Raw genomic sequence first — 24,243 nt, 5'->3', positions numbered from 1 at the left:
GATCCATTAAAAGGAAATCAATGAGCTCAGCTCGAGTGACAGACTCAGTCTGCAGTCCTCTGCATGGAAAACAGAGCAGCAGAGGAAACCACCACTTACAGTAGTGAAACACCTGCTGACATCAGAAGGGGCATTACTACTCCTGATGTTTGCTCCATTTTGTCTGCTTAACATCTGGAGTTGTATTTACAAGCAGCGTTGACAAACGGAAGTCACACACACACATTTCCTTATACTGAATGTTATCCATTTATTACTCAAAATAAGAGTTTCTTCCTACTAAAGATAGAAGATCAGGAGAATTAAACATGCAGTGACAAGATTCATTCTGAAAAACCATCAACGAGAAAATTTTGTTCCTCCTCTCAGAACTGAAAAATGAAAACATGTTTAGAAAATAAAATACCTTTTCAGAAGGTTAAATTGTGTACATCGTACAAAACAGATTAAGGAACAGTTTAAGCAGTTTGTGATTTAAGTCACTGGCTGACAAAATGTTAACACTTGTAAGGACCACAGCAGCGTTTCTGTGCATTTTATCTCCAATACTCATACTTGGGATCTTTATTTTCCTCCAGGCAGCCACTGACACATTTGTTTAGTTAAATTATCTTTTAAATCTACTGACATAAAACTTGAATATCAAGTCTACTTAAATGTTTCCTCATGTTATTGTTGTCACAGTGTACTTTTCAATTCAGTCCATTCACTTTATAATACATGTTGTCATCTCAATAATGTTCGTTTTGACAGATTATCTCAAGTTTCTGAAAATGAATTTTCCTGCAAGTGAAGAAAAAGAACGTGTGGCTGTAAAAAGGGAAGAAACACAAGAAAAATCAGTCAGTAAAGTATTAAGAATGTGATGTATGGTAAATGTGATAAAACACACAGAAACACTGGTTTGTGTCAACAACTGACTCGATTCTTTTTAAAATACTGAATGTTCTTTCTTCTTCTTTTTTGCAAAAACAGGTGCATAGGGTCTTCGAGAACAAAAGTCAAGAACTGTATATAAAAAAGAGGATTATTCCTGGCCTACTACCACTGAACACAGAAACCATTCACTGTTTCATATTCCTATCAGGAAATCTTACCCAAACATTTTTTATAAAACCAAGCAAAGGACCAGCATTGTTCTTAAAATGGAGCTGCAAAAAAATGAGCTTTCTACAAATGCTTCAGGGGAAATTACATTCATGTCAAAACAAATAACTCTTTCCTTGACAAATGAACAACTCCGGTCCATCTGACGCAATGACGGATACGAAGGGGAGCACATAGTTTGCTAGCGTCCTCCTGATTTGCGTCCAGCCCAGGATCGTGACCGAGAACGTGAACGGGAGCGTGATCTCGATGCGGACCGGGACCTGGAGCGGGATGGGGAGTGTGTCCGTCGTACCTCTTCCTCGGTGTAATGGGAGGTCGACGCTGGGTTGGCGTTTTCTCGTGGGGATGCGGATTTCGAGCGCGATCGAGATCTACCTCTGGACTCTCTCCGAGGCCTCTGCCTGTATCTGACAACGAGACAGACAGCTTTAGATGCTTCTGTGAAGATCTAAGCTTCTCAGCACTGACCATAACTGTCCCTGTGTCAAATATTCATTTTGTTTGGAAACATGATTCAATTCAGGCAAGACATTACCACTACTAAGACAGATTGAGAGTAACAGCCTGTGTCAAGATAAGTTGTACCTGTCGTCCTCTCGGCTCCTGCTTCTCCCTCTTCCGTACATCCGTCCACGAGACCTGCAGAAAGAAAAGAAAGGTTATTTTCCTTTTCCCTTGTTAGGAAACTCTGCAGAACAACAACTGTGAAGAGAGTAAGTCTACACTGACAAGAAAAACTCACTCTCGAGGACTCTCTGATCGTCTGCGGTGGCGATCATAAGAAGGGCTGCGCGATCTGTAGCGGTCGTAGCTGCGGCTGCGCGAACGTCGGCGCCGGCTGTCTCGTTCGTAGTCGTCGTATCGTGAGGATCTGCCCGGAGAACGCCTCTCCTTCGACTTCATCTGGTTTGGTGCTGATGGGACAAACAGCGATGAAAAGTCATTACTGTTTAAAATGTTTAGTACTAAGGAGGACCACTGTAAGAGCTGGACTTCACTACTGGTATGTGCAACATATACGGAAAATTGCAGTGCAATGTGTTTTCTGCTTCATGAGCCCTAAAGTTTAGTTGGCTGCAATCAATCTTTATCACAGTATAAGTCAAGTGACACTGATAATTAAATTTCAGTCTACAGCAAAGATACTTGCTGACAGATAAGTATTTGTTTGTAAATTAAATAATGAGCTGAAGTTCAACACTTACTCTTCCGGTCACCCTGGGCAAACTGGATTTCAATCTGCCGGCCACACACCCACTTCCTGTCCAGGCTGTGGAGAGCATCTTCTGCATCACGCACATCCTCAAATATGCTGAGTGGTTAAGGGTTTGGTTTTCTCTCATTTTTGGAAAGGCCACACAAATTCCGATGAATGTTTTTTTGTTGCCCCTTTCAGGGGGATAAAATGAACACAGGAGCAAACTCTTCCACCTCAAATTAAATGCTGAAATATCAATGCTAATGTACTTTTAAGAAATCCACATTTTGTAGTGCTGAATTCATCAAACATTTCTTTAATTTGTGTGGCCATATTTTGAGGTAAAACAGTAAAAATGACAAATAAGTAAATTACATAATATGATATGACAAGTGGGGGAAGCAACAGACAAATACACATTCATATCTTTGTAGAGATAAAAGATGAAGCAAGCTTTGCAAATACATCAAATAATTGCCTGAGGGACCACGACTACAAATATATAAACAGATCAAATACATTGATTATTAATTAAATTGCTTCGATTAATATCAAAATTAAAATGTCATGGATATCACAGGGAAAGCTGATTTTGTTGCCATGTCAAATTTGAGGATTTGTCTTGGGAGGATACAAAATTATTCAGACTTGTTACCTTTGCCCATGCTTGACTTTGAACTTCATCTTGATCTTTACACTCTTTAATCGACTCCCACAGAGACTTGGGTTTCCTGCTTGCCTTTTCCTCTTAAAACTCTTTTCTTTTCCCAATTCTTTGCCGCCATTTCCAAGCTTTGTCTCCGTTCCCTTTTCCTCTTCATGCTTTACTTTTCTCTTTTCAACCTTTTCCCTCCCTCTGATCCTGAAGGTCTGTGTGACTTGTCTTTACAGCTACTCTATATGGGTCTTTGTTACTCTTTGTGGCCGGTTCCACAACTGGATGCTTTTACATTTTCTGAAGCAATAACAGAGAAATACGTGTGTTAGATATTCAATCAAATTATTTACAAAGAAAAAAAAAGTCATAAAAGCATATCTTCTCTGCTGAAAGGAAATCAAAATGTGTTAGCAGGACAACAAACGTAACAGTTAAAACTCATTGGGAAAGGATATTGAATGTATGCAAATCCTCTTGGTTGACGTGTATAGAAGTCAAGTGGGATGTAGACATCTACTATCGGCCCATAGCGGCCAAACTCACGCCGCAAATCCTCAGGCCTGAACACCGTAAATACAAGTGTAACTCAAATGACCATCATGGCCAACTCTACCTTCATCATCACCTAGTAACAGCTGGGAGAGCAGCTAGTGAGAGGACTAAAGGGACACTTCACCCCAAAACACAATTTTCTGACTTCTTATCCAGCAATCTGACCAACCACCTGTTCACAGAGTTTGTGTTTTCTTTGATTAAATTTAGCTGTTATTTATTTTACAGTATTATATCTTGTTTTGCACTGTTTCTGTTGTGTTTTGGGTGTCAACTGGCCCTTTAAACTGGAGTAGTTTGTAAAATGTAGCCAGAATTTTAAAGGTAGCTCCAAACCATCGCGGGCAGCATATCACCAGGGTGACAGACAACTGCTGCTCTTTGCTAGCTATTCTCAGCTGTAGCGAGCTACCATTAGCAAATTAGCACATGGATCAGTTAGCCGCAGAGCAAGCGGTCTAACAGTTTGACTGTACAGGGAACCTGGATCACTGAGGGTGTCAACACGGGCGATGGGGCCCGTAGGACTTAGGGACAGTAGGACACGGCAGCCAGCAAAAATGGCATATAGAGCCAGAATCTTTGCACTTCTTACGCCATGAATTTAGTTTCTGTGTTGACCAAACAAGATGTGATTTGGAAAGACAAACCAGGAATATTTTGGTCAGTTTTATTTAGTTTCTGTTGAGTTTGAAGTGTGTTTAATGATGAGTTAACAAGACAGTAAAGCTCATCTTAGCTCAGTACGAGAGAAACTTGAATTCGGAGGGTGTACTATTGTAATCTTCTGTTCAGTAAGGAATAATTTCTTGAAATTTTATACATTTAATACAGCTGGCACATCTCCCAGCTGAAACTGTGAAGGATATCAAACTCTAGCCTCTTACAAAGAAGCATGAAGAGTCAGGACGGGCCTGTTTTCCATAGACATCTATGCAAAACAGTCCTAGGTGTCTTGTTTTTTACACAGTTCATAATATTAATTAATTTCTGGCCATATCTTACAAATTGCCCCTTTAAAATAGGTATACCAATTTGCTAAACATGCAATTAATCTTAAAATCTGCTAACATTAAAAAGTCTATTATTGACATAAGCAGATGCAGCACTGTCGCCACAGTCAGGTTAGATTCATGCCAAATGTTTTAGATTCAACAACCTCTCAGCAAATAATATCTAGAGCAATACATCATGACAATGAAGAGAGCAATGCAGATTTAGATCAGCACCAACATGCTTTTTCTAACACACACAGCCTTAAACAAAATCACCGATTGATAGATAGTATGCAATCTGATTATCATTAAAACCTAAATAACAAAGTTATTCATATTCATAATTATTCATTTGTTAGGGAAGCTGGTTCCCTGTTAGACCCTTGTTCAAAGAGTAAATAAAGTTTTATGTGATCACGTTTGTGATCTTTGACTACATGTTTGTTTTTAGCAGGTATATAACCGTTAATATTACAATGAGCTAACTTAAGTTACGCGTCAAGATGTATCATAATTTATTAGAGCTATAAGGGTTCGCTAACGTTACTAAACAAAAGATAAAGTTAACACTGAGTTAGCTATGTTCATTAAAAAATAAAGTCCAGCCAAATGAAAGATAGATTTGTAAAATTTTCATCTGCAAATCAACACAGATATTTACTGAAAAACGCTGTTTGAGTTAACGTTGCGTTGTTAGTTTTAGCTAACGTTGGCTAATTTATAATCATGACATCGTGCACGTTCAACCTGCGGCAGAAACGCAATGCTAACAAAGAAACGCCCCCCAAGGCAAAGTAAGTCCCGACAAAACATGCTAATATCACAGCTGCCGTTTTATTTCGACTGCATGACTAAAACGTGATGCAAATACGTATTTCCCACACAAATCTCTGCACTCTGCTTTATAGTGACGTTTCCCGGCGGTGAGGCTAAACTTAGCTTCTAAGCTAGCCCAGCTAGCTGCCGTTAATGTTGTTGTTAGCGTTAGTAGAAGATGTTTGTTTCTGACGGCGTCTGAAAGTGGACTGACTCACCTGGATTCATCGGAGATATTTCTGACAAACAAAGACGTGTTTGGGGGCCTCATGTATCTGGCCATACACTGACACTCACTCTACGGAAGAAATGTTTTCTTTTAGCAAAGGAAAAAAATCTACAGAAAAAATATGTGCAGCGCATGCGCACTCACAAGGCGCCTCTTCGTTCTTCCTCGCAAACGAAAATCAGGCAGTTAAAACTGCACAGCGCCCCCAGCGGCCAAACACGGCAACACCGGAGACAAGACAACAGGTGGCAGGATAACTAAATAAGTAGAGGAAGCTAAACGACTAAATAATAATACAGATATATATAAAAAAAAACAAACAAACAAACAGGAAAGGGGCTGGAGTGAATTATATTTTGACATATGTGTTCAAAGTTTTCTGGCATTGTACTTTTTCGTCTTTTTAGATGATGGAAATAAAATTAATTCTTCAGTTGATTCCATGATTTCGCAAAATTGTATTTTGTTATAATGAGGGTATTATTGATTTGAATTTCGAGACTGATTTTTTTTTTTTTTTTCGAAGAGAATACATCTGTATTTATGGATCTGGAGTTTTAAATCTTTATTTAAATCTTGTTCTAATAAATTAATTAATAGGATAGATTTAGTTTTAATTTTTCCAATGTACTTTTTTATGTTAGGCGGGACCTGGAAATTCAAGCTAATATCTCAGATTCTTCATAGTTTTTTAGATTGAGTGTCTTCTTGCATCTTTTTTGTTATTAAAAACAAATTGCAAATGCAAATTCAGAGTTGATATGTGATCTTGAATGATATTAACTGTCTGTTGGAATTTTTGCAGCTGCAGCAAAAACACTAGACAGAATAAAAACAGGCACATTTTTTTTTTATTTAATCATTTAATATACTTCATAAATGTTTTATTTCCAGAGGAATGCTGCTTAAACCTGAGAAGGTGTAGGAGGGATCCACGAGCTGCCGTGTGTTGATCAGACTCGTTTGCTTCTGCAGATGAAGGTTACAGAGCCGGCAGTGATGGTCTGGAAAAGTGAGGAAGCAGAGACAGTTAAAACAAAAAAAAAACTTATTCACATAGAAATCTCTCTCACATTGAATCTTTCATCTTTTATAGCAGCTTTCAAAAGAATCACAGCGACTGACCTCGACCATTTCCTCCCCTTGGATCTCTCTGACTGAGGTGAACTTTGCAGTCTCAGAAATCAGCTTCCCATCCTCCTCTCTGACGGTGCACTGCTCAGAACCAAACAACACAGAATGGGGCAGTTGGTTCTCGAACGAACAGGTTAATCAGGTCAACAAATCAGGTTAATCACATTTCACATACACAGAGGGAGATCTCTGCATCATCCACACCATGCTCTTTACAAAATAGACTGAAATGTTTGCTTACATAGATCCCTGAACAGAGACACTTCATCATCAGCTCACACATAACTATCAAGTCTCAAGAGTTTGAGGCTTGAATTACCTTAAACTTCCTTCCATCCACAGCAGTCATCTCAGACTCCTTCCCGATGGTGAAGGAGTTGGATTTGGTGGCGATGGGAGTCTTTATCGTCAACTTGAAGTCTTTGCCGTTCTGCTCGATCACTATCACCGGCTTGACGTCCTTTCTCATTTTCACAATCATTTCAGGAGCACCTTGGAGGCACATCCAAAGGAAAATGTGTTATTGATGCACGCACGGGTGAAGGGATCCTTTACGAAAACATCCTCACCTACTACTTTTAAGAAATCCTCCAGGTTTTCCTCCTGATAAACCTGCCAGGTGCCGTTGAAGTCCATGCCTGCTGCTCGTGTCGCCTGCCGGAGGACGTCTGCGGTTCTTGTTGTCATAATCACATCACACGCGCTGCTGGTTGGCAGGTTGGGGACTTCAAACTCCCTGTTATTTGGACCGGAATTTCCATTGAGGGCAACGATGCCGCCAAATTAACCGCCAGTGCTCACGTCGTGTTACGTCTTTATATAACCAGGACAACAGATGTGAAGTAATGTGTGGATGAAATATCGATATATATATATACATATACCAGGAGGGTGAATTGAGGCAGTGACACCTTTATTAAAGCTTTCCTTCATTTCACAAATACAACTTTCTGTTTTCTCAAAATATAAAAATACTTCAACTGGCAAACAAAAAGTAAGCAAATAACATTTTAAGGCAGACGTGTGCAGGCAGCGGAAGCTCAGGCAGTTCAGTGCTGTGATATGAAACAGATTCACCTCTTTGACCTCCCAGCAGGAGTCTCAGAGCGCGCTCAGCTACCAGGAACGCAGATTTTTCTAAAGCTTTGTTACACAAGAAGTCAACTGACTCGATCACTGCTGGAATGTTACTGAAGCTCATACAGGTAGAAACACTTAAAGCTTACAAAACGGTCATCAATGGAGCACATGTCAGAGCACAATCTGGACAGGAACACTTTTTTTTTTCTTTCTGCAGAGGGCATCGGTTGATGCTGTGCCATGTTGCAGTCCCTGAGAAAACATGACAGTCATGCAACGATGTCAAATACAGCGCTAAGCTCCTTCACAGGCCTCGGTCTAGTAGCAAGTTGAGTTATTTTATCATCCTTGGATCACCAGATTTGTGCCTTTATCCTTCATCCACACACATTCGAGGCTGATAATACTTTGATAATGATACAGAAACAGACATTTTTTATCAGGGCATCGTCTCATTATATCCTTTAAGAGAAGTTTCCATCAAGATATGTGTTTCAAGATATGTTACGCAACTTGAGTTTTTCAATTTCTTATTTTCTTTACAAGCCAACTTCTGTCACTTGAATGTGACCGACCGAGTGCAGCACTGCGAGTATCTTCCAGCAAACACTGTCGGAAAACGTACACTTTTATTCCCATAATTTAACAACACTGGATCGTAACTTTTGTACGACGGACAGGATTTTTACGACGTATGGAATTGGTCTTTTGCATAACACAACCTTTATAGTCCAAAACCATGTTGGTGCTCTCTGAAACTGAATTATAACATCAGTACACTAATATGCTTGTAATGAAAATGAAAATGAAAACGATAATATTCTTGTATGTGGAGGGTGAAATGTTTAGCAGCTGGTGACATACTGCCTCCTGTAAGGAGGCCAATTCTCGCATACTGTGCCTTTAATCAGTTTGAGTAATTTTCAAGAAAAAGAAGTTAAAATTCTCCAATTCTAGCTTCTTAAATGTGAATATGTTTCGGTTTCTTTCCTCTGTGACAAAAATGTTGAGGACGTCGTGTCAGGCTTTGGAAAACACTGACTGACATTTTTCAAGATTTTCTGGCATCTTCTAGATCAACAGATGATCGATTAGTGAATTTTAAGTCAAAATCATCAAACTGTTGTTGAGGTATCTTAGTTGACTGACATCCTCAGAGTCACATGTTTTATTAGATAAACTGTTTTTAAACAGCTCAAACATTTCTTTGGGATTTCCTGTGCTGCAGTTTCTCAACATGAGTTGATACCTTTGCTGATCTTCGACAGCCTGATTATCAGCACTAACATCCGCCACGACAATGAGATCAGCTGAGCTCTACTCTGTAAGTTTCTGTGCTTCGAGGGGGGTGAACTTCAACCATCTGGTGCTTCAAGCATGTTAAAACAAGTGCTCTGTCTTATTTTTTTTTTTGGTCTGCTTGTTAAGACACAAAATGCTGAGACTTCTGATAAAATCCTGAAATAGCAAACGTCCAAGTGCTGCATGCTTTGGTAATGTGTTACATGATAAAAATCCTGATGAATGAAAAACAAAAAACAAAAACATTTTGCATAATCTCATATCACAAAAACATTGAAAAGAATAATACTTTTAATTTAAATTAATAAATATCAAGCTTTGCTACGACTCTTTGAGTACAGCAGACAACACGAGGAGATCATCGATCATCCTCCTGCTTTCAACAACTTAATAATGTGCTTCATCACGAGTTGAAGGATCTGTCTCCCTCCTCCTCCTCCTCCTTGTTGGGACCGGGGTCACTAAGGCAGCGTGATAGCTTCAGTTGCTCCTCCTGCTCGTCTGGCGCCTTCTCCTTCGCCTTCTCCCTCAGCTCGCCGTTGCTTTTGTCTCTCTGCGAGCTGCTCTGATTGGGCCTCTGGGGCGACTCGCTCAGCAGGCTGACGGCATCAGGAGGGCTGGGATTCAGCTGAACGGTCGGACCTCTGGGACTCTCGCTGTCGTCGTAAGTGTAAACTTGGTGTTCTGGGACACAGATACAGTTAAGAGACACATTAGTGCTTAAATAGTGTCTCCACACTGCGGCTGAATCATAAACAAACTGTTTCTTTGGACAAACAGCAGTTTGCGCGTCACTGTATGGAGGACTGAAGCTGCTACAAACAGAAATAAATAAAGAATTAACTTTTAAATTAAATCATTAACTTTTGTTTGTAGTGTTCAGAACATTTTCGGATCTTTTGGTAAAAGATCTGAAAACTTCTTCCATCACTGGATGTTGATATTTTAAAGATACAATCTTTTGGCTGCATCTTTGTTCACATAAACAAATAAACAAATATCACAGAGGAGCATTTCTTAAATATTCCAGATCCCCTAAAGTTGATTTTGTAAAAATCACAATGACAATACCAACGAGGTCCTGACATTTTAACATTTTAAACCAGCGCTCTCTGGTGGACAAACTGTGTGATGGAGACGATGCTTTGTTACTCCTCAACAAACATGTACTGGTTTGATGTCCTGACTAATGCTTGTTGCTGAAACCCAAGTGTGTTAATGTTTTTTCCTTCATGTCTAAATGTGTCCCTGTACAAAGAGCACGTCTAACAAATGGTTTGAGTCCTGAAAGTGCTCTGACACGAACATTTTACAGTTCTTGAGAACATGAATACAAATACAGAAAAATACAAATTCATCTGTATTTATCTCATCATGCAAATCAGTTGTAAAATATTTCTATGACTGTCATGAGTCATTTTATAAACCTCCCTGCGTTATGTTCAGTAACTGAAAGATTTGAATCTAAAGTCATGGTAGAAAGCCCATTTCACCATGAACTCTTCCTCATACGACACGTTACAGTTTGTATTGTGTGTCTTACTGACCTGATTCAAAGCAGACTTTTCTCACCGACGGTGTTTCCTGGCGGTTTGCAGGAACTGTGAGGAAGTGACTCATCTGGGAAAGAGACACAAAAGTAATTCAGTTGACTATTATTTTAATAATTCATTGATCTGAGTAATTTAGGATAACATTTCAGATGTAAATCACCATCTTAATCAGACTGAATTGCAATTTAGATTCACTTTATTCATTAGAAATAACCAAAAATAAGGTTAAAAGAATGAATTAGCACAAACGTCTCTACATTAGGTTGTTCACTTCCACAGTTCTAACACTGATGATCAGAACCACAGTCGGACTCACCCTCCTCTCCATCTCCACCCTCTGCTTCCTGAAGCGGACTTCACTCAGAGTGTCCTCGAACGGGTCGATCAGCAGGTCGTGTCTGCTGTAGGAACGGAGCTGATGAGGAGAGACACGGAGGACAGTGTCAGAAACAACGAGTGCATGTTAGTAAAACGTGAAGCTCTTCCCTGTGGTACCGACCCTCTGTCTGGTCTTCTGCAGGTTGCTCCTCAGAATCTTTCTGATCTCCTCCTCGCGGCTCTTGGAGATGCTCGGGATCGCCCGTCGTCTGGCCGCTCCTCTCGGCTGAATGTTTCTGTGGAGACACATTTAAATCTGATGTAATGAGCGATTTAACAACGCGACATCGTGATGCGTCCTCATCGCTTGTGACGGATACTCACGACATGGAGACGGAGGACACGACGGTGGGCAGCTTGGGGGCGATCCCGCTCTCCACCATCATCATGGCCTGTTTCATCTCCATCTTGTTGTAGAAGGAGATGAGCTGAGGCTCGGTGGAGCGCTCGCCCGCGATCAGCCACCGCTTCACGTAGGCCTTGTTGAAGCGGTTCAGCCTGAGCGCAGCAGAGACAACAATCATTAGTTTGTTAGTTTACAACCTGTCGACTTTATACAGACTTTTGGTTTGTGCTTCCATGTATATACTGAGCACACAACTTTCTTTTCACGTGCCATCAGTACAGGACAGTCCAGAACATTTACAATTCTTATTCTTTTCTAATGTGTTCAGTTTTTTTGGTAAGTTTATTTGGTCCTGGAGCCGTGCACTCACTGTTACTGCTATTAAACACATCACTGTATTTCACAACAACTGGCCACAACATCAGACCCGTTCTACTGACTGCCTCATGATTCCTATCACACAGTATTTTTTCATGTCAGCGTCCCGACTCCTGGAAGAAAATACAGCTCCAAATTAAAATCAATGCTCCTTTACCTTTGAGCCACTTCAGAACCACCAGTTGTAATTATCTAAGTAACTGTATCTAAAACCATTCACTGCTTTGTATCAATCAAAACCATTTCACATGACCTTCGTTTTATCTTCCTTCCAAACATTTCGTTTATCTGTCAGAGCTGCCAGATTTTGGGGGGGTTTATTATAACTGAATGGTATTTTACATTGTTTTAAATTTATATCAACTATTTTTGTAATGGCTCTGTCAACATTTCTCATTAATTAAAATCTAACATCAGATGAGGGAATACAGAGGAGGATGTAGTCTTACTGGGGCTTAATGTAAGTCGGGAGAAAGGGCTTGTAACCACGGCAACAGCAGGATTTTGAGTTGAAAAAACTGACTTCCTGTCTCTTTGAACCACGAAGCATTTGCAGCAACATTTTGTGCCGGATCACATTCAGTCTCCTTCAGCTCAGGGACAATTAAAGAGGACACAGATGGAGTTTCATCATAAAAAGACAAGTCAAAGAAAGTCATACTTGTCCTTCCAGTGATGATGTCCGTAATGACCACAGATACATTCAATCCCTGTGAGGAGGTGATCCAGGAACTGAGGACAAGACAGAGTTTTTGTTTGTTGATAGTGCAACATAAATATCTGATTCCTAAAGTCTGAAATCAACATAAAACTGAAGTAAAGTTGTGAAAATAAATACTTTGATATAGATCAAACCTGTGTGTGAATCTCCTCATTAATTGATCCCTTGTTCTCCTTCTTCTTCTTCACTGCCAGAAGCTCAACCAGAGGCCTGATTGTCATTCCCTGAAGATGGAAACAAGAGGGAGGACGTGTAGATTTTGTTACGACACACATAAAACACAGAAATGCAACTGTTGGTCAAAAGAAGAACTCGACATCTCTCACCTGCACAAAGACGGTGAAGAAGATGACGGTGATGATGGCCGTGAGGAACATGTGCTTCATCTCGCTGTTGGTCAGCAGGAACCCCAGCGAGAAGGCGATGGCGCCTCGCAGGCCACCGTAGGCGACGATGAACTGGTCCTTTTTGGTCAACTTCACAATCCGGAATTTATTGATGATGAACGTGAGGCCGATGACACCTGAGACACGCAGGAAACAACATGACAGAGTTTAAAAAGAAAAGGTAGGGGAGGAGGGAAAGTAATTAATACTAAAGATATCATGTTATTCATTAAATATCTTCATATAATCTACAGTGTGAAGTGATCAGATCAATCTTTAAAGATACACTCAATATTTTCTTTTTAAAGGTTTCCTTAAAAGTCATTATTTCCACATGTTCTGTGGTACTGACCCAGCACTCTGGATATCAGACAGAGGATCACAGTGAAAATGACGAAGGTCCAGTTCCACGTGTGAGGACCGGCCACCGTGGAAACGCCCAGGAAGATGAAGATGAGCGTCTCGCTCACGCTGCTCCACATCTTCAGGAAGTATTTCATGGTGGTGTACGACTTGTGGGAGATGTTGGCCTCCACGTAGGGCCGCATCATCACGCCACACGCTATTAATCTGTTCGGGACAGGAAGGAAACGAGGAGAAAATCAGAAAGGTTTGGCATGACTACGCTGTTTTTTCCCTGCAGGATCACTTCTGCACCTAAATGTGGTTTAGATGACAGACTAGTTTTACATTTTGGGAAGCTTTTACTTGACAAGATGAGAAAACTAACACCACTGACAAGCTGGGGGCAGTTAGCTTAGCTTAGCATAAAGACTGCAAACAGGGGGAAAGAGCTAGCCTGGCTCCATCTGAAAGTGACAAAATCTGTGTATTAGCACTCCTAAAGTTCACAGATTAACATGTTAAATCATGTTTTTTAAAATCTATACAATTAATTCAAGTGTAAAATAAACAGGTTTTGGGTTCATGAGGGTTTTGTGCTGGACTATTTCTCGGCAGGCGTCAGCAAGTCTTGTCAACAGTAAGAGGTTGTCAGGGAAGATGCAGATATAATGACACGATTAGTTTTAGAGGCTGTTAGCTGTTTCCCTTAGCTTCCACTCTCTGTGCTAAGCTAAGCTAAGTGGCAGCTGGCTGTAGTGTCAATACACAGATGTAAACATAGAACTGTTTTCCTCGTCTCACTCTGTGAAGCACATTTCCCTAAAATATCAAACTACAATCACAACATGCTGATATTATATTCAATGTAAATAAATAACGACTCTGTTTCTACTTCCTCTTTAGAGAAGAAGCAGAGAAGAGTCATCTAAACCTTTTCCCTGAGTCTTTTTTTAGCCTGCAGTGAATCATTCATGATTTAAGCATTTTCTTCTAGTCCTGTGTAGACTGGTTCAAGAGTCACGTTAACAACAAGCTAAACATGGAGACAAGCTGGAATATTTTTTTACTGGAGAGGAAAAACAATCCCAAACATCAAGACCTGGACTTACGACATGATCCCTGACAGATGGAAGACCTCGGCAGAGAGGTAAGCCATGTAGCTGTAGAGGAAAACAAACAGGGGCTCGATGACTCGGGTGTGCGAGGTGAAACGGGAAGTGAAGGCGCCAAGGAGGCCGTAGATGGCTCCCACCAGGATGCCTCCCAACGAGACCACAAAGAAACAGACCACACCCAGGAGGGCATCCACCACAGTCACAGTCCCAGCGTGGGAAAACTCCTCGAAGAGGTGATACAGAACCTGCACAGAGAGAAACACAAGTCAAGTCTTTTATTGTCTGTCTGTCCTGGGTTTTATTCAAGGTAACATGGCAGGACTGTCATGGCTTTGTTTGTTTATTAACAGGACATCTGGATTAAGATGCAAATCCAGGATTATTTTGGTGAACAAACTAATAGAAAAAACTCAACATGTTACAGTTCAACAGCACCACTATTAACAACTGACCTGAAACTAAACATTATAACCTTTAAGAATGGAGGGTTTCTTGCAGGACTGGTGCATTTAACTGCCATTAAAATACAAAATGCATCATTAATATAATTACCAGTCATCGTAGCGGCTGTAGTGGTAACAGTGGCCGTATGAGCAGCAGATTTTTAGCAAACTATTTTTATCTTATAATGGGCCCTCTGGCAATACAAACAAACTTTAAATAGACAGATCCGAACAAGGACAGAGCTGAATTTTACACTGACTCTTTAGACAAGATGGTCGAATACACAATATTCCTATTATCAAACACTGGAGCAAAAACAATTCTTAATTTTTCATGTGACAATGTTGAAAAAAATGTTGTGGAGTAAAAAAAAGTATCAGAAGATGAAAACGCTCAAGCACAGCAGATGAAAACTGGACTTCACTTCAGCACCTTCAGCCTTCACTTGACTCACCACAGTGACGGCGTCGTTGAGCAGCGACTCCCCGAACACGAGGATGTGGAGCAGCTCGTTGATGTGGATCTCCTCGAACACAGCGAGGACGGCTACGGGGTCGACGGCCGAGATGATGGAGCCGAACAGCAGACAGGACAGCAGGTCAACGTGCTCCAGGTTGGCCACTTTGATCTGACACACGCCGTACATCATACCGCCGACAAAGAAGGCGTTCCACAGAGTCCCCACCACCGCGAACATGAGGATGGTCCCCAGGTTCTCTGTGAAGGCCCGGATGGGCAGGAAGTAGCCGGCATCGAGGATGATGGGAGGCAGCAGGTAGAGGAAGAAGAGCTTCGAGTCGAGGATGGGGGCATCCTCTCCGATGGCTTTGATGATGCCGCCGACCAGCAGACCGACGAAGATCAGCAGGCAGCTCTCTGGGACAACGTGTGACACTCTGGGGATAATGTGAAAACCTGCGGATGAAAACTTAAATCAAACTCAAACTCAACAAGACAACGGAGACAGAATTTGTAGGCAGCATTTCACAAGACTTATAGAGTTCCTCCAAACTCAATAACTCACAAGATTTTGGGATTTTTAGGGAGTCTGTCTATTGAATAAAATTTGACATGCCAATGTTTAATAAAATGTTTCTTCTTTCATAAATTAAGTGTAAATGCTCAAGAAGCGGACAAGCTGGTACAGTGGATCTGGGACAAACCGACATGTTTTACAAGTAAAGAAACAACCTAATGTGTTTCACTTGATGCCGAATAGACAAGAAGGCCCAAAGAACTGTAGACAGTGTTTCACAGTCTTAATGATTTTCTCCTGGTTCAACAACTCACAAAATTGAGCAATTTTTTAAGGGAGTCTGGGACCTTTCTCCAGGGGCAACGAAGAAATAGCCCATATCGCTTACCGTTTACCGTATTTGTAAAGTTTGACATGTCTACCTTCAATAAAATGTTGTCTTCTTTCATAGATTGAAGGTAAATGCTAAACTGCTATATGTTGGGATGACATGGAAGTAGTTGGTACAGCAATGCTGTGGAAAAACTGACATTTTTTATAAGTAAAGAAAGAACTTATTGTATTGCATTTAATGCCGAATTGACAAGAAGACACCACTGATTTAAAAGTTGTCATAGCAAAGTTTCGCAGAGTTTTTTAAGCATCTTTTCAATCAATAAACCTTAAAAACATGTGATTTATTAAGGGAGTCTGGGTCTATGTAGCCACTTGAGATCTGAACACTCAGGACTGATGTTCAGACCACGTGTATACATCCTCCCAGGCTGAAATAAATCAATATGATGTAAAAGTTGAGTTAATAGAGGTGTGTAACCGTGACAGTAGATCCATGCTGAACGACTCTTAGTTTCATATTCTTCCTGATTGTTGCTGAGGCCTGAACCCCCTGTCACATGACTGAGAGGCTGAATATCAAGGCCTCATTCAGCTGAGAGACAGAGCATTTTCCTGCGATTCTTTCCTATTTTATGCAGTCAGTGGTCTTGTGTGCAGTCGTCCTCGCCCCCTCCTCTCCCCTCTGACTCCAACACACTGAGATCTTTGTTATCGAGCAGTGCATTAGGACTGGAAGTTGGACCGGCCCTCGGAGACAACAGCTGGACGGACAGATAAGAAGAGAGCTGCTTCGTGCTGCCTCGTCAGCCAACCGTAAACCGTAGGACAGACGTCTGGAATCAGATTCATGTCTGCATGCTGTTCTGACATTTAATATGGTGAAAAGTAAAAAAAAAAAAAAAAAAAAAATCTTCATTTGTATTTAAGTCGTTTTTTATGGCAACATTTAATAAAATGTTTGTTTTGGTATCGAGTTAAAACAGATAAATGTTCAGTAATCTTTAATTATTAACGAGAACACTGATGTGGACGGAGATGGTGGATGTTTTCGAGCTTCATCGCTGCCTCAGATCTTCCCTCTGGAACTGTAACAGAACACTAATAGTGTTTCCACAGACTGATCTGATGATGTGACCGTCTGTCTGTCTGTAGTCGAAGCAAATGTTAAAGGCTTGGGGTTTAAATCCAGCCTTGGCAAAGCAGCTGTTCAGACTAATTAAATAGATTAAATATATCTGGATATTTATAATGTGTTATCTATTGAATTTGACCTTTAGCTCTGACACGACGACACTCCTCCCGAGAGCAGCGAAGCGCGATACTGGAGTTTTCTGATACATGCCGACGTATTTTTCACCTGACTGAACAGAAAAGTCTCTTCTGTCGTGAAATGCACTCTTGTTATGATGTTCCACTGACAGACACAGACATTTCCGAGTGTAAATTATTCACACAATTACCAAGTTTTGGAATTGGTCACAAGATCACCTCAGCTGACAGTCGTGACATGGCTGCGTCAGCTGCAACGTAAGCGAGACTTTTCTAGTTAGTCTTACACATAAAAAGTTCTATATCTCTGCAGGAATTGTTTCCATAAAGTTGTCAGACACTTGGAATAACAACCTCAGCTTGTCAGTGACCAAAACAAGAACTTTTAGTGGTTGTAATTTAAAAGTCAGAGTTGCCTCAAAGGGATTATATTGCAGCCATCTCTCCCATGCTGAGGTGATCTGCTTACACACACCGAAAGGTTTAAAAATACTGTCATTCTCCTTTAATGCCTTTACCTGCCGATGACATGGAAATAAAGTTACAACCCTACTAGAGGCTGTTGGGCTACTTTTGCAAGTATGTATATGTATGTACAGAATACTACACACTGTATGTGCACGCCGATTTGTGTGTGTGTGTATATGAAGCATGCAATATAAATAGTTTCTTGCTTGCAGAGAAAAAAATCTGAGTTTATTAAATGCCTTCAAACCTCTGCAGCTGTTTGTTTCTATATTTAGTTGAGTCATAATATATTTATATCTCAGTCACAGCTGCCGGGTTTGGCATCCACCTTTGTCCCTCTTCTGTTCTCTGTGGAGCTGTGTGACATTTCACCACTTGAATACACGAAATTCAGAACCAAATCTGAACACAGGGAACAGGAAACCCACAGGAAATACCGATTAAAAATACAGTCAACAGTCTGGGTAACGAGCACCGTTCAGTTTCTGATAACCCAGCCCCTCGCTGCTGTTGGAGGTGGGTGTATTAATAAATTCGGCTGCGGGAAACCCTCCAATAAATTGAGTCGTGCGTCACTCACCAAGTTTCATGAGCAGGGCCAGCAGGATCCACAGAGAGATCTCGAAGGGCTTCCTGACGTGGTCGTAGTTGAAGGAGAGGACGGGGAAAGCCTTTTTGTGAGCGGTGGAGTTACTCCGGTGATGGGAGTCCTCATCCGTCACCACGGCTGGATCTCCCCGCGTCCCGTTGTTGTTTCCCGCAACATCATCTCGACTGGCGGAGGCGGCGGAGACGAACGCGAGCAACAAAACGCACGTTAATAAGCCCGTCAGAGGAGGTGGACCGCTGGAGCTCCTCCGGGCAGGTCGGAGCACAGCCATTTTTTTTCAGACGCTTTGACGCCTGGACTGCTGCTGCTGCTGCTGCTGAGCTCTAGATCCGATGAAGATGAAGATGAGGATAGGACGGGAAGCGAGCGAGGTGCGCCGCGGAGAAGCGCGCACTTTTACGCACAAACTTCACAGGGATCTTAAAATTACGCATAGTTGTTGCTGCTGCCATCGACGGGTGATGATTTTATATTAACATCACGGTTCTTACTCCTCTGCTCAGGTGAAGTCTGATGGGTGGCTGTATTTTTTTTATTTATTTTTTGTCTCCTGAGATGAAACTCTGAGAAGTCGCATCAAGTGGAGCCCCATCCATCAGACACAAATCTGTCACGCTTCTTTTTCTTCTTCTGTAGGTTTAATGGCGGCTTGCAACCACGAGTTTTAAAGTGCATACCGCCACCTACTGTACCGGAGTGTGTAGCATAGGTATAAATGACACTACATCATAGAGTCAACTACAAAATTAATAACTTTACACAAACAAAATCCTAAATAATTCTATGAAACAGAGTGGTGTAGCGACGGCGTACTTGTGTAGGCTAACCCGGAAGTTAGCAAAAAGCCTGAGAGATTTTTATTTATTTTTTTAAATATCGCCGAAAATAATCTGTGTGTCAAACACAAGTTCATTATACTTACACGTTTCGTTCAGCTAGACATTGTTCACAGATAAACACCACGTTTGTGATTTTTTCGGAGTGTAAATTAAGAAAAAAAAGCAAATGTTAGCCTGTAAACACACTACACTGCAGTCGCATAACTTAAACGTCATCACCACCAAGCGTCATACTACACAATTACTGTGGGCATTCTCTACTGTAAAGTTGTAACGTTAAAGTTAAAATAGTTTGTAATCAAAGTCGGGATGTAAAGACGGATTAATGCGTAGATAAGTCTCCCTGTTCGCTGTGATGACGTCAAACGTCCGCGACAAATTCTGCAGGCTCATTTAGCCGCTTGTTAGCAACCGCAATATTTTTTTTTTAATTAACGTCCCATTATGATGTGGGACAGTTATGTTAGTGAAAAGTACAATATCTGGCTGTAATATTCAGTACAGTAACATACAGTTACAGCAGCACATATGAGACAATATGGCCTGTATATAAAGAGAGAAAGAAAGTAGTGAAGGTTTCTCAGAGGGAAAATATATTGATGAATCACGACAACCCTGCTGGAAAAACCACCTTAGACCAGCACCAAAACACATTATGCTAGTCTTGCCACCAGTCACTAGCAAGACCAGCATATGTTGTGTTTTGGTGCAGGTCTGTGCTGTTTTTTCCAGTTGGGAAGAGGAGCTTAACACCTTCAGTCACAGATCATTTGATTATTTTCATGGGAGAAGCCTCTCAAATATTTCCTGAATCTAATCAGAGACAATTATTAGCTTTTACTTGACATCTGTGTGTCTGATGTGGACAGTTTTATGATTGGGGAACTTGGCCCCTAAACTACCAACAGTTTAAGATCTCAGAGTAAATAAATAATTCAAAGGTCCTCTTCATCTCCGTCAGCCTCCAGCAGAGAGGAATTAGTAAAAGCAACAACTGAGGCTGGTTCCCACAGAGTCAGACCTCCTCCTCCTCTGGCTGCTGTCTGCTCCGTGGAAACAGAAATCTAGAGACTGTTTGTTTTTGGCAAGGTTGTAAAAACTTGAGAATAAGTACAAAAAGTCTGAAATGGGACCATATGAGATCAGACACACCGGATTTGCATTGGAAAAGTTTCTCTGTTCATTTATTTTGCTGTAGCTTCTCAGCTGCTTCAGATTTGTGGATGCTATAAAAAAAACAGCAAAGTAGGACGAGGAAGTGACTTCATCCTGACATGATTTTATGTTTGTTTTAAATTGCATTTTTCTACCCAAAAGTTATTTAAACTTGCATTAGTGAATCTTTAGGCCACTTGAGGGCAGCAGAACAGTCTGCGAACACTCACACACATACTGCACCATCAACTTTTAAGTTCATAAGATGAACTAGCAAAACAGTTGTTTATTTAGCTCCCACATCCAGCTATTACAGAAGGAAACATCTGGCTGTTTGGCTGCTAAATGCTCCACTTCACTCACCAGCCAGTTGCTAACTGTGTCTTTCTCAGATTAAGAGTGTTTTTGTTGAAAGCAACGCCATGAGAGCAGTGAGCGTGAACTAAAACATGTCAGCAAATCCACATAAAACAGAAGAACACCGTCCTCGATCTCATCTGAAAATAATTGACGTTAAAGAACACGTTGACTTTCATCTCATCATCTCATTCATGTCACACAATCACTTCCTCTGTCTGAGTTTGATCCACATGAGTCGCTCCGTACAGATTGTGCAGCCGCCCGACAATTTCCCACAAAACTTTTCCACATGGATGAAACCTGAGAACCACGAGATGTTTTAATGTCACAGAAAAAAAACTTGGAAATATCAGAATCCAGACGTCAGAACTGTGAACATGTTTATTTTAAGAATAACATCTATTAAATTTGTGACTATACAAAACAAAATCATTCATTGTCATCCTTTACAGATGTTTTGTTTTGTTTTGTTTTTTTATAACATTTTAGTACAAACATGAAATTTTAATGAAGCACACTGTGGATGCCCTGATGCAAACAGCAGTTACAGTCTGCATTATAAATAATAAATACTGACGGGAGAGATGCTGCTTGAGGATTTACAATCTAAATTCAAAACATTAAGGTGCAACAGTCAAACAAATGAATTGCTGAACTGGAATATTTGAAAGTAAAGGTTATGTTTGTGACTAATATCAATAAATATAACAAGGAGCCATGCAGAGTTAAGTTCCCACATCATGTTATTTAGTTTTTATTAGATTTTGTGTTTTTTATATCTTGCTGCTCTATAAAATGTGGGGAATAATAATGGCTGCAGGTTGAACTATAATCCTTGTTTACAGATGATAAGCAGATTTATTGCATTTAAATGAATAAATGAAATGTGCAGTCCTCTTACAGGCAACAAGCACAACTATGCAGAGTGGTCAAACCACAGGCTCATTAAAAAAAAAAAAAAAAAAAAAGAAGTGTAAATTGTAAATAAATAAATGACAAATCTTCCTGCTGGGACTTCACAATGACTCACATTTTCCTTCTGGGACACTTAGATTTTCCTTCCACGACTCCACAGACACACTAACACTCTCCACCTCCTCCATCACAGACCTTCTCCGACGTACACAAACAAGTGAACAAACAGGCAGACAGCCCACAGAGCTGCTCCGGTCTGACTGCTCCTCGCTGGCCTCAGGCGTTCAGATGTTTCAGATGGACCCTCTCTGCCATCTGCCTGGCGCTGTACAGAGACACTCCCATCCCCACTGTGGCCATCGTCATGGCGATGGGGTCGATGAGACTGCTCTGAGGCTGCATGCGGACCTCACCTGAGACCTGCCTCTGCACACAGGACAGACAGACGGACGCAGTCAGACTACAGACTGATGAGAGGCGCGTTACAGACACAGTGTGTAGAAGTTTTTATGTGAATATGGGAGCTTTGAAAGTAATCTGAGGGCAGACGTCTTTGTTTGTTGAATGTTAAAAACCTGGTACAGGGTGTGGTATGTGGCCATGAGGGTCATGGAGTTGTGAATGTGTAGGTTTGGTCTTGTTTTATTTTCACCTATGTAACTGTCTCGGAAATTTCTCAGTAATGCATGAAAGAAATCTGGCATATTTTGGTGGCTGGAACCTCATTTTTATTTTTTGATTTGCTGGTTTCAGAATAATCAGATTTTTCCCAGTAATTTCACTTGTAGGTTGCCTGATAGAAGCATCAACAACAACCACAATAAACATATACAGTGAAACATATATTCCCACATGGATACAAAAAACAAACAAATAAATCATGAAAGGAAACAAACAACCAAAAACAAATAAACAAATAAAACAAATTAATGAAAGCGGAGAAACAAAAAACAGGTGCTGGTGCCTGTATTAACAGACAGGTTAGTCCTCACCACCACCACCCAACCGAGGGGAGGGGGACACATTGTAGATCATTTCCTTTACAGATCCTTTAAGGTTGTGTCTGATTTTTCCAACTTTATGCAGTTTAAAAGTGGCTGGTATCTATGAGTGAGTAGAAACAGAGACTGTTGGGCTTTGGCGGAGGTATGCATTCTACAGAATACCATTATAGTTTCTTGGTTAGCCACACAACATGTATGGCCTCGTCAGTACTTTCAAAACTTTGGTCCAGACTACCATCAATATTTACTAACCCTAATCCTCATATTCTATATTGATGAGCAGATTTAACCCTCAGATAGGAGCGTCCGATGGCGGTCCATGTCAACTCTTCACTCCCTGACTGTTCGTAACATTTCCCATCCTGCATCAACATCCTTTTGCACCCAACGCGAGCTGTGAGGTGGAGTCTGAACAGGTTATGTAATGTGACCTCCTGAGACGAGCTGCATCAGCTCTCTGTGAAATATTCATCAGCCCGTCGTCGATCGCTGTCCTCCCTCAATTTAAAGCAATAACATAAAAAGACAAACAGTAACTTTCACCCACTGGATTGATTTATCTGTGCTCTCTGCATCAGAGTGAATTATTGTAATGCATCTGTCTCAACTGCAGAGGGACAAAATATGTCCAACTATGCATTTGGAAGAAAATGTTTGAAGCATGCAGATCAGTGAATTAAACATAAAGACAGAGGTAATAAATCTGAGCTCTCAGTATGTGGAGACCCACCTGGAGGAGACGGAAGTATCCTGGCGTCAGTCTTCCAAGTCTGATGATCATTTCTGCTGCTGGAGCTTCTCAGACGAGCCAATAAACTTCCTGTAGGAGAAGAAAGACTCTCAACAACCCAACTCAAGTTTACCACGCGGGAAGATTCTGAAAATTGTGATCCATCAGTATTTTTTTTCTGCATTTTCTCCTCTGAAAAAAGTTCTGAAGGAGGTGTTCCTGTTTGTGGTTTCTTTCTACATGTAACCTCTATTTTTAATACAGTTAAAATCTCTTCTCAAATAATTTAAAGTTATTAAATGTGATATTTCTATTTATTTGTAAATGAGGTTAAACTGCTCAGTATTTAGTTTAGGTAAAGTCAAACAATTTATCATCTTGGAAGTGGTTTTTAAAATACCCGACTCAGTACTTTACCTACTAGTGTGTAATTTTGAGGTACTTTACTTCAGCATTTCCTCTTTCTGCTACTTTATACAGCCACTCCACAGCATGTTGGAGGCAAATATTGTACTTTTTCACTCACTACATTAGTTTAACAACTTACGATACTGGTTACCTATCAGATAACATGCTGCATTAGAGCCAAATGAGTGCACTTATTCTATTTACATCGGATTAAAAAGAGAAAAATCACTGATTCAGACGATCAGAAAAATGCTGAATACTGGATCTAATAATCAGCAAGAATGATCTACTCAGATTTTATTCACATTTAATATCAGATACTTTTACTCAAGGACTGTTCGTATGAATGACTTCCACTTTAAAGTAATAATTCAACATGATAACTTTAACTCAAGTGTGACTCTTAGGTACTTTTCACCACACTGCCTTTATT

The 24,243-nt window shown here is 40.7% G+C and overlaps 3 protein-coding genes and 1 long non-coding RNA gene across 6 annotated transcripts; 1 reads left to right on the top strand and 3 right to left on the bottom strand.

The window, feature by feature from the left end:
• Window positions 1–225: 225 nt before the first annotated feature.
• On the bottom strand, window positions 226–5,714 carry LOC119017103 (serine/arginine-rich splicing factor 10-like). 2 transcript variants are annotated; one of them, XM_037093552.1, is made up of 6 exons: window positions 5,548–5,714; window positions 3,422–3,526; window positions 2,316–2,419; window positions 1,853–2,024; window positions 1,696–1,749; window positions 226–1,517 (listed from the first exon to the last, which is right to left on the bottom strand). In XM_037093552.1, the coding sequence occupies exons 1-6, from the start codon at window positions 5,610–5,612 to the stop codon at window positions 1,289–1,291; spliced, it is 729 nt and encodes a 242-aa protein (XP_036949447.1). In that variant the 5' UTR covers window positions 5,613–5,714; the 3' UTR covers window positions 226–1,288. The 2 variants fall into 2 exon arrangements, with proteins under 2 accessions (XP_036949447.1, XP_036949448.1); XM_037093553.1 differs by lacking the exon at window positions 3,422–3,526 and adding an exon at window positions 2,964–3,263 and having other exon boundaries at window positions 2,316–2,422; window positions 5,548–5,703.
• LOC119017105 lies at window positions 3,538–6,762 on the top strand. The gene is made up of 3 exons (XR_005074339.1): window positions 3,538–5,307; window positions 6,453–6,570; window positions 6,655–6,762. It is a non-coding gene; the product is annotated as an uncharacterized LOC119017105 (long non-coding RNA).
• LOC119017104 (fatty acid-binding protein, liver-like) lies at window positions 6,440–7,550 on the bottom strand. Its single transcript, XM_037093554.1, has 4 exons — window positions 7,262–7,550; window positions 7,012–7,184; window positions 6,684–6,773; window positions 6,440–6,562 (listed from the first exon to the last, which is right to left on the bottom strand). The coding sequence occupies exons 1-4, from the start codon at window positions 7,377–7,379 to the stop codon at window positions 6,512–6,514; spliced, it is 432 nt and encodes a 143-aa protein (XP_036949449.1). The 5' UTR covers window positions 7,380–7,550; the 3' UTR covers window positions 6,440–6,511.
• A 34-nt stretch (window positions 7,551–7,584) lies between these two features.
• On the bottom strand, window positions 7,585–21,184 carry LOC119016505 (Na(+)/H(+) exchanger beta-like). Of its 2 annotated transcripts, XM_037092346.1 has the most exons (13): window positions 19,322–21,184; window positions 18,370–18,722; window positions 15,195–15,655; window positions 14,291–14,541; window positions 13,189–13,406; window positions 12,777–12,973; window positions 12,585–12,674; window positions 12,391–12,461; window positions 11,330–11,503; window positions 11,127–11,241; window positions 10,944–11,042; window positions 10,622–10,694; window positions 7,585–9,758 (listed from the first exon to the last, which is right to left on the bottom strand). In XM_037092346.1, exons 2-13 carry the CDS (start codon window positions 18,668–18,670, stop codon window positions 9,478–9,480), a joined length of 2,331 nt encoding a protein of 776 aa, XP_036948241.1. In that variant the 5' UTR covers window positions 18,671–18,722; window positions 19,322–21,184; the 3' UTR covers window positions 7,585–9,477. The 2 variants fall into 2 exon arrangements, with proteins under 2 accessions (XP_036948241.1, XP_036948240.1); XM_037092345.1 differs by lacking the exon at window positions 19,322–21,184 and having other exon boundaries at window positions 18,370–19,299.
• Window positions 21,185–24,243: the final 3,059 nt, after the last annotated feature.

The sequence above is a fragment of the Acanthopagrus latus genome, chromosome 3, assembly GCF_904848185.1.
Source record: "Acanthopagrus latus isolate v.2019 chromosome 3, fAcaLat1.1, whole genome shotgun sequence".
Classification (NCBI taxonomy): Eukaryota; Metazoa; Chordata; class Actinopteri; order Spariformes; family Sparidae; genus Acanthopagrus; species Acanthopagrus latus.
The sequence above is the reverse complement of the archived record's forward strand: the minus strand, read 5'-3'. Positions and strand labels throughout refer to the sequence as shown.